The following is a 13348-nucleotide window of genomic DNA, read 5'->3' on the forward strand; positions in this document are numbered from 1 at the left end:
TGGGAGGAGGAAATAGGGAGGGGGTGAAGTGGAAGGAAATATGATGCGTTTACTGGATGCGGGAATAAGCGCCAGTTGAAAACAATCAAAGATTATTCAACATAATCATTCGTAAAATATAAATGGTGTACATTGACGCTGGATGGAATTTCATTGATTTCACCCAAAAAAAAAAGGAGGCGTGGCCAAGGCAGGCGACAGAATATTGCGCAATACTGTAAACACAACAAACTGCTGCATTTGACATACTCGAGTAGTAGACATTCCACAGGCATGACATATATAACAAACAAACAAATAAAAGCATCAAGTTGAAAACAGTTGCATTTTTCTGTTGTGATTGATTTTAAAATAATTTTTTTTTAAAATGCTTATAGTGATCGGGAGTTGGTGTGATTTATGATAGCTTGAAGTTCATTCCAAACAATTGGCGGATATTCTGCCCGAAGCCAGCTAGGATGTCCCCTTTAGAAGTGTGGTGTAGCCCCAGTTAAACTCATTCACTGCCAGTCATTATAGAAAATTTTTACATTTCCAATACTCACGTGATATTACATTCAATAATTATATATAAACCGAATCTACCAAATAACAGAATAGACTCCCTACTTTTTGTCCCGTCCCGTTCTTTTATAATTGACAGCAGAAAAATGTAGGTTTGCCAAAATACAGCCATTTCTCCCATGGACTCTGAAACTGTGTTTATTTCCTATAAAATGGGGCAATGATGTCATCTACCGGTGGTTGGGCATCAGTAAAGTTGTTTCCAAGTTTGATATTTACAGTGGAGCATGCTCAGATTCGCCCCCATTTAGCACCGCTCTAAAAAATACAATTGACAAGTATACTTGTCAAAGGCAGTGAATGAGTTTAAGCTCCTATAGCATTTTATTTGATATTCTAAAGTGCATTTACACTTTTTTTTTTTGTTTGTTTTTCTCAGAACCCGTATTGATTGGTCAAACCCCCTTTAGCACTTTAGGGCAGAAAAAAAAAAATCCTGGAGCCATCTATGATCGAAACAGATTAATAAAATAAATAAATCAATCAATCAAAAATAAATGAGAAAAAAACAGTCGTAGCGTGATGAATATAAGCAGAAATTTCTGCAATTATGTATTTACAGCGACTTGGACGTACTGTTAATTTCGTCAACGAAAACTAGACTAGACTAGACTAAAACCCTCGTTAATAAACAATAACCGGTACTAAATCAGTATGCATTTTCGTCGACGAATGAAGGCGAGATGAAAATGTACTTCACTTTATAAAAACTGGACAAAAATTTATGGACATTTTGGTTCATGAACAAAAACGAGATGAAAATGATATGATTTTGTAAAATCTTGTTTGACACTGTCATGTGACACAAAGCACAAACAAGGGGCAGACAAGTGGATTCACGGTCAAAGATTAATTAAAAAAAAAAAAAAAAGTAAATTATAGCTAACATTCCAACAATAACGTTAACGCGATTGCTAACTGATGCTAGCTAACTTACTAGCTCATAGCATGGAGCCATAGTAGCCACTGTAATTGTGTGTCAAGTTGTTTTTCATCAAAAAGATGATAAAACATTTTACGTGAAACAGTTTTAGATCCAAAAAGCGTCAATATAATCTGCTGACAAAAAAAGGGGGGTAAATGGTACACTAAAAATGTTGTCAGTTTTTGTTGACTAAAGCTAAACGAATACAATGACGTTTTCTTGGACTAAAATAAAGACTAAAATGCTAGATTTAAATACTTGACTAAAAAAATGGACTAAATAATAATGAGATGAGATTGACTAACTGTGTCTAAAAACTAACAAAGCGTGACTGAAACTGGACTAAAATTGCGACTAAATTTACAAATGGCAGACAAAATTAACGCTACTTGGACGTCAACATTTCAAAGACGACAGTCCTTTTAGTTTCTCTCCTACTGTCAGTGAACGCACCGCGACTGTCTAACTCGGTCACGTGAGCTGCTGGTCTAAAAATGCGGTGACGTGCGAGAGTTCCGTCAGTTACTGTGGCGGTGTGTCTGACATCGGCTGCTCCAAAACCAGAAAACGCGACCGCGGTCGTTCCGAGGCTGAGACGACAAGCTAGGATGCGCGAACCAGACATTTTGGGGGAGAACGTTTTGTTTTCCTCACATATACGCGCAACCGTTGGATGCTGTTGTTAGAGGAAACTGCTCTGCTGCTGCTGTTGTTGTTTTTTCCTCTCCTTTCTCTCCTCTCTTCTTCTCCATCACTCCATCCGCTCCCGACTTGTATGTTTTAAAACGAGCCCTGGGAAAGGAGCAACTTGGGCGAGGAGGATCGTTTATCAAGAAGTGGCTTGGAGGGGAAGCTGCGGTGTGTGCCGGAGACCAGGAGAGGGAGGAGAGGAGGAGTTTTAAGCAGCAGGGGGAGCTAAAAAGATTAAAAAAAATAAAAATAAAAAATAAAAATAAGCCGCAGGCTTCAATTCAAGACTGTGCAGGGATGGCCGCGAGCCGTCGGCGAGGGACGTAAACGCCAGCCAGGTGTCGTCGTAACGCGAGGAGGAGCAGGAGGAGGAGGAGGAGGAGGAGGAGGAGGAGGCGATGTGGACTAAAAAGCGCGGCGGCCGATCGCAGCCTTGGCAGGAGGAGCAGCGGCAACATGAGGAAGAGGAGGGACGCTGCACTGCACATCTCGTGAGTCCTCCTCAACATCCTCATCATTTATTTAGCCGTCCCCACCCACTTCTTCTTCTTTTCACCCCCCCCCCTACCCCCCCCCCCCCCCCGGCTGTCATGCACACTCGCAGCCGTCATGCGGGCGCTCGCACATGTCAAGCCGCCCTCGCGGCCATTTAACGTGCATTAAAGATAGAGCAGGCATTTTTAACTGGTTCCCCAAAAACAAAAACAAAAAACCCCGGGCAGGTGCTCGACCAGGTGAGTTGCAGGTTGTTGTTGTTGTTTTTTTCTCCTCTGTCATCCTCACCGAGATATGTCGATCATGCAACAGTGGCAGTTTGGTTGCATCCTCAGGCTCAGTGGTTATTAAAACCATGCTGGGGGTACGGAACTATACGGAAGCGTATTGCATTCGCTTGGAAAAAACAAACAAAAAAAACCCTATTTTTCTGACTATTTTTTGGGGGAGCTTTTTTTTTTTTTGAGTATTTTTTTCTGTTTTCCCGATTTTTTTTCCTTTTGTTTTACTGAATATTGTTTTTCTGTCATAAAAAAAAAAAATCAGAAAAACAGAAAAAAAATTACTCAGAAAAATGGGGGGCGGTGGATATTATTCAGAAAAACAGACAAAAATTCAAATATAAAAAACGGGGGGAAAAAAATCCCAAAAAACAGAGCACCAACTTCTGTTTTTCAGAGTTGTTTTTTTTTTTTGGACCTCTGAACTCCAAGTGACCACCACTGACCTGTCACCTGCAGATATGACTGGAGAGCCGATAGCCTCGTACATGCCAGTGCAAGCCGTTGAAGTCACAGGGCGGCCATCTTGTTACTCCCACGTCGCCAGCAGACTACTGTATGGCTATACATACAGATGAGAGACATATGCAGCTAGTAGGCACTTAGTATAAAGGTAGAGGCGGTGTGGGGGTTTGTGTCGGGGTGCTCACTATTTTTTTTTAACGAGGAAAAAAAAATAAATCAGCACAAACCCCCCCATCCCACCTCCGGCCTTATACTAACTGCCTACAAGCTGCATATGTCTCATTTGTACGTATAGCGATACAGTAGTCTGCTGGTGAGGTGGGAGGAGCAAGATGGCCGCCCCGTTACTTCAACGTATGTATGGGCTATCGGCTATCCAGTCATATATACAGGTCAGTGGTCTGCAACAAGTCATTCGGAGTTCAGAAGTCCCCCCAAAAAATTGCTCTGAAAAACAGAAGATGGTGCTCTGTTTTTTGGACTAATTTTTTTCCTGTTTTTTGGAAGATTTTTTTTTCTGAATATTTCCCTCCTGTTATTCCTGAGTATTTTTTTTCTGTTTTTCCTGAATATTTTTTCTCCCCTGTTTTTCAGAATTATTTTTTTTTTTCAATGACAGAAAAAATATTCAGAAAAACAGGAAAAAAAACACCAAAAAAAATAAAGCTCCCCCAAAAAATTAGTCAGAAAATCAGGAGTTTTGTTTTGTTTTTTTCCCCAAGTGAATTCAATACGCTTCGGTACGGAACCCCACATCAATTTTAAATGTTAAAAAAAAAAAAAAAAGTCTGATTGTTTTGTGCCAGTCCAGCCCTGCCTTGAATTAAGAAAGCGTTGTGTTCTTGTATTGAGTTTTTACTGGATAGAATTGCAAATCATGCAGTTAGGACGCTGACTCAACTTTGTATTTATATCGAGTACCTTAAAATAACACCTGCTGATTTCTTAAAATGGAAACTGCAGTGGCAGCAGATGCAATTAATGGAAACAACAGGCTCCAGAATTGCACAATTCGTCTGACTATTTTCTTTTTTTTTTTTTTGCTCAACATGGTTAGTTATGAAGGGATTAAAATAATAAAAAATCACACGACATACCATCACAGCAGTCACAGGTCGACTACTGAGCACACCAAATTCCCAAGAGTTAACAACCACTGAGTGGGAAGCGGGTTTTTTGGCCCGTTCCCTCACCAGCACCAAATGTATTCGGTATTAATTTGCAAATGATCAAATTCAGAAAAAAAAAGAAAAGAAAGAAACACTCTGGGCCCTGCCAAGAGGAAAGGCCAGGGAGTTTCTGATGCTCTCGGAAGTATTTGGCAACGGATCGCGCATGGGGAAGTGCTGCCAACAGCTGAGCGAGACCATAAAAATGAATTAAAAACGGACTTCAATTGATTCTGTACGCGCAGTCGGGCCTTTCAAACGTCTATCCGCTCATCAAGAGTACAATTATGCAACTGTAATTCTTCGTGATGTCAGAAAAATCGATCTGAAGGCAAGCTGTTTTAGGGTTTTGCCCAAATCGTGACATCCCCATTTCACTCCTTTAACATTCGTTTTGATTCGAAGACATTTTAAGGTACTTGCATCACACAAAAAAAGCTAATTGGTTACTCATTGTACTCGACGAGAAAAACATACAAACAAAAACTTCATATTGAGTGCCCACAGAATTCATTTGTGCTGTGCTAGCTTGTTGTAGCCTCGTCCTAGCTAATGCTAATGCTAACGCTAAGCGAGCTCCATTTCATTTGTCGTAGAAGAGAGTTGGAACACCCTGTTCAAACGTTTCTCACTGGCGACAATATGCTATGACAAATTTTGACTCAGGTGGGAAAATTAGGAATCGGTGTTGGTTTTCGATTCAACAACAATTGGTGCACAGCCCGAGTGTTCGTTCACATTTTGTGTATGACAAGAATAGGTCCCAACTCTAAACGGAATATTAAAACCAAACGCATCAAATTAACGAGGAAATTATTTTGAGCTTTTGCCGATAAAGTCCACTTAAATCGGAGTTCAGTGGTGGCAGTGACGCAGCGTAACCAGCAGAGGGCTCCACCTTGCAATTCGCTTTAATAACGCTTTAATAGTCCAATTTGTGCTGCATTCGAGGATGGTCGGAAGTCAGACTTTTCCGAGTTCAAACCAGGAAGTGAAACACAGATTGTAAAACTAGCTCGCTCTTCCATTTGGCAATATCTTTTCACTTCAGGATTTTTTTTGTCGCTTTGTGACCTTTTAAAATGAAGAGCCTTTAAATAGCGGATCGTCTTCGGACGATACCGCCTGACAAATTCACTCAAAAAGACGCGTAGTAACTGAAACGCGCTAACATCGTCGCATGTTATCATCTCGATGTCAGCGTGCTGGATGTCTGGAGACTACTTCTTTGGAAATCCACCCCTCAACTCTCCTTGGTTTTCAAAATATTGATCTGGGAAACGGTGCCAGTGGCACCAGTCCAAAAAAAATCCTGCGTCGATTGTCTCCGACTCACTTGGCGTCTTCATCGGACGCGAGGCCAACAATTTGCACAGTCGCCACCTTGTCGGATAACTCGATCTCAGATACGCTGCGTGACAATGGAGGCTATAATCCAGCTATACTGTCATTTTTTAGTTTACGGTCCATATTTATGTCCCAAGTGCAGGAAAACATTTCAATTTACAAAAACTAGACTAAAACTAGAGGACGAAGAAAAAGAAAAAATATCTCGAATATCTCCCACCCAGTGCATACGATTGAATGAACTCCTTTTGTGCTCTATAGAGGACATTCAGAGCTTTCCAATGATACCAAACGTGTGGGTGGGGCTTTGCTACCTTTGATTGCATCATAAAAGAAAATGGCTTCCCTCAGTGCAAGCACTTTTTAGCGAAGAGGAAACGTAAGCGTATAACACTTTTTATTGAACAAATTTAGGCTTTAAATGTTGTTAGCATGTTTACTATAAGACTCTTAAGAACACATTAAAGTATTGTTTGAATTATTGTAACTGTATTTGAGCCTAGCATTAAATTTTAAAAAAATGTCCTCTGTAGTGGACACATCATAGCTTAAAAATAAAACCTTTTTTTTTTTTTTTCTCAAAAAATTTCCAGTTACTTCACAAAGATTGAGGAATATCAAAATATACATGATTGGACAATATTATTTTTTCTTGGTAGTCAGGAAGATATGAAGGACTACAGAAATCAGTCAACAATTACTGAAATCAGAGAATTTGGACAATTTTAAATTAAAAAAAAAAAAAAAGGATCCAATTCCAAACAACTACTTGATTATAAAATGTTTGTCGAGTGATTTGATAATTGACTACTTGTCAATTGATTCATTTTGACAGCTCTACATGCACAAGTTGATCCTCCACCACTGTACACAATTTTATGAATAGAAAACATATTTGATTTTTTTTTCATCTTGCGGGAGAAATAGCTAGTTAAAAAACAAAAACAAAAAAAACTATGTCTGCCTTTTGAGCAGCTTCCTGTGTGCATGCGTGTACACGTATTTTTGTGTCTATTGCACGTTGCATTCTTAAAAATAAAAATTCGTTCATTTAGCTGCCATTAGAAATGTCTCAAAGAATTGGAAAATGAAAATGGAGCCGGTCCTCTAATTATTTGGTCGTCCGCAATGCTGAATCCTGAGACAAACCAAACCGAAGCTACACAAAAAAAAAAACAAAAAAAAACAGTCACTTTGATTGACAGGTAATTGATTTAACGTTATGTGGGGGCGCAAGGTGTCTACGAAGGCGTTTAGTTGAGATATTCCGTGCACAGAAAGAGCTCGTGTCAATCAAACCAAACATGATTATCTTAGTACATTTTGAGCGTTTTGATAACGGCTCTTCAGGAGAAGTTTGTATTTTTGTGCACACCCTTGCGAGTCAATCAGCGCAATCAATTTCTGTAACTGTGAGACTTGCGCACCTGTCGGCAGTTATTTTTGGATCCACTCCTCATTAACAAGCCGCTCGGGTTTGAAGGCTGCCTCCATATTTCAGCGACTCCCGCATATTTTTTAATTGGATTGAGATCAGGACTTGGAAGACATTTGCCAAAAAAAAAAAAAAAAGCTCCCGTTTTGTCACCACTGTCCGAATGAGATTCTCGCAGAAGCTTTTGGCAAGTGTAAACAAAAAAAAAGAAGAAGAACAGAAAACCGAATTCCGGTTACAAAAAGGGGTAATGCTGGGGTCTTATTCGGGTTTAAAAAAACAAAAAAACAAAACTAAACAAATAAGAACAGAGAACCGAATTGCGGTTCCAAAAAGGGGTAATGCTGGGGTCTTATTCGGGTTTAAAAAAAAAGACAAATATGAACAGAGAACTGAATTTCGGTTACGAAAAGTGGTAAAGCTTGGGTCTTATTCGGGTTTAAAAAAAAATAAATAAATAAACAAATAAGAACAGAGAACTGAATTCCGGTTATGAAAAGGGATAATGCTTGGATCTTATTCGGGTTTTAAAAAAAAAATAAGAAGAAGAAGAACAGAAAAATGAATTGCGGTTCCAAAAAGGGGTAATGCTGGGGTCTTATTCGGGTTTAAAAAAAACAAAAAAACAAAACTAAACAAATAAGAACAGAGAACCGAATTGCGGTTACAAAAAGGGGTAATGCTGGGGTCTTATTCGGGTTTAAAAAAAAAGACAAATATGAACAGAGAACTGAATTTCGGTTACGAAAAGTGGTAAAGCTTGGGTCTTATTCAGGTTTAAAAAAAACCCCAAAAAAAACAAATAAGAGCATAATCGGGATTTTGTGGGTTTTACATGGATTTTTAAAACCCGAATATTGCCGATATTCGTGTTTTAAAGGGATACAATTTGACCCATTGAGCCATTTTTTCCAGCAGCAAAAAGTTCCGATTTTGTCCAGAATGAATTTGGTAGCTTCATTATTTTTCATGTACAATTAATACCTCTAAATACTAATTTTCCCCACTTGCTGTCACCTGAAGATGACATCATCTGTGCTGAGGAAGTCGGTAACGACCAATCACGGCTCAGCTTGCTGACCAAGACCCAGAAAACACGTGAGCCGTGATTGGTCGTTACCGACTTCCTCAGCGCAGGTGATGTCATCTTTAGTCGACAGCAGGCGGAAAAAAATAGTTTCTAAAGAAAAATAATGATGTTAACAAATTAATTCTGGACAAGATATGAACTTGTTTTTTACTGCTAAAAAAAGACTCAATGAGTCAAGTATCCCTTTAAAAGGACGATTGCCTGCATGTAAACGTACTCATCAGTATTTTGAATCTGATGAATTTCAGCTGGTGGTTGCAGCCGCGGTGGTCTCATTTCGACAGGTAGGCAATGTTGATAAAGCTTAAGGTGAGTGCCGGGAAAAGATTGCAATCGCCACAGGCCGGCACCGGCTTGAGCTCCGTTGCCTGCCGGACCCGGAAAACTCATTCTGACAGCTGCGCGTTTTCCCTTCCCGGATGTCGCTGCTCGACAGGTGGGGGGGGTGATGACATTCACTCGCCCGAGCGAGCGCCGCGGTGTAGCATTAGTCCGCGTCATGTTGAGCAAAGCTGCAATTTCGACTCGTACCCAAAAGGCATCAAGCTTTAATGACATGCTCCAATCGCCATATCATCGTGTGCAGCGGACACATCGCATCTATTGAGTCCATTACGATTATACTTGCATTTATCGATTCAATTGTGAGTGGAAAAGTTACTCATTTGGAAATGTGCTTATTTTCTACGATGCGGAAATGTGACTGTGGTTTTTATTTCTCAGCCATGCTTCCCAAATAGTCCTGCCAGGATTTTCCAATTGTCCTGTTGGCTCTTCTCGCTAAGCCACGCCCCACGAGGAGTCGTCCAATCAAAATTGTTACACCGCCGCCATATCTAAGCCTCTTCTATCTTAGAATGTTTTCAATTATGTGATCCCAGGGAGCCGTTTACAACAATCTGGGCATTTGATCTGAGTGAAATTGGAATATGAATTGAATTTGGCGTGTCAGCGCAAGGTATAAATACCCGAAAGTGAAGTATAATCCCCTCCGCAAACAGAATTAGACAAATCCAACCCGATACTCGTGAAAATAAACTCGTTCCGCGTGGTGCTAATTTTATCAGTCATTTTTAATTAAATTGGGCTCAGTTTTAGTCCTGGTTTAAACTAGAATCTAGTCGACCTCATCCCGTTTTTATTCAGTCCGTTTTAAGTCGACTATAAATCGAGCATGTTAGCGTTTCTTTGAGTCCAAGAAAACATCATTTTATTCATCTCGTTTTAGTTAACTGGGATTGGCTGGCAACCAGTCCAGGTTGTCCCCCGCCTACTGCCCAGAGCCATCTGAGATAGGCGCCAGCACCCCCCGCGACCCTTGTGAGGAATGAGAAATGGATGGATGGATGGATAGTTTTAGTTAACAAAAACTACAAAACAGCCTAGAGTTACCTCTTTTTCTCTGGTTTCATTTATCTCCCTGTCTGAAACGGATGATGAATTTCCCACATTTCGCAGTTTTTTGACACACGGTTCTCACTAAACATGGTTGGCGAAATACGCCAACAAACACTAATTGCCTGCCAGTCCAGTAAAACTGGATCTTTGATGTCTAGAGTGAATGGCAGTGGATGAGTCACACTGATCTGTTTTTGTTTGTTGTTTTCTTTTCAGACTATCATTTCCTGAAGGAGGCAAGACAGAGAACACGACCTGCTTGTCTACAACTCCAAAAAGAAATCTGTAAAGTTGCCTTGTCAGCGCACATTTGACCTTCGCCACGTCAACTTCCAAAGAGCGGACCTTGCACTTGATCTGCCAGCTCAAACAACTTTTCACTTTTTGGCAACCACATGTTTGAGGCGACTGGATGTGACCGCCGCCGCCGCCGCCCATTCTCGAGCAGCAGCCGCAGACCCGCGCACGGCCGACCCGCACCATGCAGTGGCGACGGCGTCATTGCTGTCCCCTCAAGATGACGTGGACCTCCAAGCGCTCGCTATTCCGGACCCACGTGGCGGGCCTGCTCTCGCTGGCGCTGCTCTTCACCCTTTTCTCCTTTTTCAGCCGCCAGGACTGGCTGCCGGGCCGCACGGGGCCACGGGAAAACCCCCTGGCCTACACTGTCCGCGGTTTCCGCAGTCCCAGGGCGGACGCCAACCAAAGTAGCTCCCTGCGGAGTCTTTGGCGGGAGGCGGGTTTGGCCGCGCCGAAACCTCCGCTCAATCTTAGTTCTTCGCCGGCGGAAGGGGCAGCTGGGGAGGCGGGACTCGCCGGGGGCGCGGGTGCCCGGATGTCCGTCATGGGACTCGAGGACTCCATGAGCACCAACAAGAGTTTACAGAAGGAGATGGGCGTGGGCGGGAAGCTGAGCGCTCAGCCCTACCGCTACATCCTGAACCAGCCGTTCAAGTGCAGCGACAGTCCGCCCTTCCTCGTCCTGCTCATCGCCGCCGAGCCGGGCCAGGCGGACGCCCGCAACGCCATCCGCCGGACGTGGGGCAACGACAGCGTGGCCATGGGCCTGGGCTTCGTGCGTCTCTTCCTGCTCGGCACGGCAAAGAGCTCCGAGGCCTTCCTCCAGAGCAGCATCGAGGAGGAGAGCCGCGTTCACCGCGACATCATCCAGCAAGACTATCAGGACACGTACTACAACCTGACCATCAAGACGTTAATGGCCATGAACTGGGTGGCCACGTATTGCTCGGGCGCCTCGTACGTGATGAAGACGGACAGCGACATGTTTGTCAACACCGAGTACCTGATCCAGAAGCTGCTGAAGCCCGAGCTGCCGCCCAGGCGGAGGTACTTCACGGGCTACCTGATGAGAGGCTACGCGCCGAACCGGAACAAGGACAGCAAGTGGTACATGCCGCCGGAGCTGTACCCGAGCGAGCGCTACCCGACCTTCTGCTCCGGCACGGGGTACGTCTTCTCAGGGGACATGGCGGAACTGATCTACCAGGCCTCCCTCAGCATACGCCGGCTTCACTTGGAGGACGTTTACGTGGGAATATGCCTTGCAAAGTTGCGCATCGACCCGACTCCGCCCCCCAACGAGTTTCTCTTTAACCACTGGCGGGTGTCCTACTCCAGTTGTAAGTACAGCCACCTCATCACATCGCATCAGTTCCACCCAAACGAACTCGTCAAGTACTGGAACCACTTGCAGAGTAACAAGCACAACGCCTGCATCAACATGGCCAAGGAAAAGAACGGCAGGTACAGGCAACGGCGCTTCCACGGCGAGCGGCCTCCTTGAGCGCTTGCGGCTTGCTTGAGACGTGTGCATTAGCGATAGACCGATATGGGTTTTTGTCAAGGCCGATACAGATGCATGTTATTAGCTCATTTGCTCCCAAAAACGGATAAATACGTTCTATTTTAAATGTTTTCAGTGTCCCAAAGACGTATTTATACGTTTGTTTGTTTGTTTGTTTTTTTTACACTGGCACATACAGAAGGCTTTGATGCAGCCTCTCAACTACAGTGTATGGGTGGAAAAAAATGGTAGTCATTACAAAAACGGCCAGCAGGTGGCAGCAGAGTATAAGAGATCAACCAGGGCCATGTCTAAAACAAGCTGTTTCCCTACAATTCAAAGCAGATTTATGAACAATGATGAAACTTAGCGATATGCTAATGCTAATTGTACGCAAAACAGAAACAGATGGAAATATACTTGAGAGACGAATCTTTCTTTTGGTAGGTTCCATATTTTTATAGCAAAAGAAAATCTGTGTGCCTTGCAAAATCAGTTAAAATCCAGTAAAGCAGCCGGTAGCGAAGGTGGTTGCATCATTAAAAATGGCTGGGAGTGAATGAGTTAGTAGTCAAGGAGATGATAACCGATATTTCAAGCCCATGTTCATTTTCGTTCAGAGAAAATATTATCGTCAAATGTTTAAAAATTATGTTTTTTTTCCCCTTTTAATATTAAACGTACAAAGGAATTGACAGCTTTGTTGAAAAATTCTACCAAAAATTGCAGGGAGCTTCCAGTCATTAGCATGTGTTATGCTAAGTTAAAAACTAAGCAAGTAAATAGTTCCCCCTAAAATGTTTCAACTGGAGATAAAGTTTTCCAAAATTTTAACATAATTTCTCAATTGTATTATTATTTTTTATGATTTTGTGTAGGGGGCTCCCAGTGTCAGCATATTTATTTTATTTTATTTTTAATAAAATTGAAATTTTAATAAATCCATAAATGAGCATTTCCTGTATCTCACTGAGCGACAAATGCATGCGAACGAAGCTAATTTGGGGTTTTCGTCAGGGTTCGTAAAAAAAGGTTTCAAAAAATCTTCGCCGACAGTAACAAGTGTCTGAATATGTTTGAAATGGTTTTGTGAAAAGTAAAAACGCTCGCAAGCATTCACCGCTCAGTGAGGTTACCAGCGTTATCGGCCTTCAGATTCGTAAGAAGGCCGATGCGCCGATAATCGGCCGGTCGACAATCGGTCTATCCCTAGTGTGCATTGGAACAGCTGATGGAGGACATTTTGGACCTCGGCACAACTCACTATCTGGGGAAAAAGCACATTGTTTTTGGTATTGTGTACAGTTGATGTTTCAAACAATTTTGGCGGGAGAAAAATGTCAAGTATTGTACACATGTACTTGTACGAGGTGCAATGGCAGACGCATCGGTGGGACCTGACGGTGCACGCTGGTTGTGGGGCTTGGAAAGTTCGAAGAGTATTCCACACAGATCAATCTCATTTAAAAAAAAAGAAAGAAAAAAAAAAGACACCAATGCGTTTACACAGACAAAGGGAAATGTATATGTATTTTTGTTGAAAGTTAAACTACCTAAATATGAATGAAAAGTATCTTTGGCATCGACCACTTCTTCTGACCTCTTTCTGTGTTTCTGTCAGTGTTTACGTTCCAGTTTCATCACAAGTTGGGAAGGTTTATCTGCCATATCCTGTATTTTATCTA

General features: G+C 42.2%; 1 protein-coding gene across 1 annotated transcript; it reads left to right on the forward strand.

Annotated features, from left to right (window-relative positions):
• Window positions 1–1417: 1417 nt before the first annotated feature.
• Window positions 1418–13249, forward strand: b3galt2 (UDP-Gal:betaGlcNAc beta 1,3-galactosyltransferase, polypeptide 2). The gene is made up of 2 exons (XM_077534627.1): window positions 1418–2670; window positions 10076–13249. The coding sequence occupies exon 2, from the start codon at window positions 10341–10343 to the stop codon at window positions 11661–11663; it is 1323 nt and encodes a 440-aa protein (XP_077390753.1). The 5' UTR covers window positions 1418–2670; window positions 10076–10340; the 3' UTR covers window positions 11664–13249.
• The last annotated feature ends 99 nt before the right edge of the window (window positions 13250–13348 follow it).

This window comes from Festucalex cinctus, chromosome 10 (genome assembly GCF_051991245.1).
Source record: "Festucalex cinctus isolate MCC-2025b chromosome 10, RoL_Fcin_1.0, whole genome shotgun sequence".
NCBI classification, from domain to species: domain Eukaryota; kingdom Metazoa; phylum Chordata; class Actinopteri; order Syngnathiformes; family Syngnathidae; genus Festucalex; species Festucalex cinctus.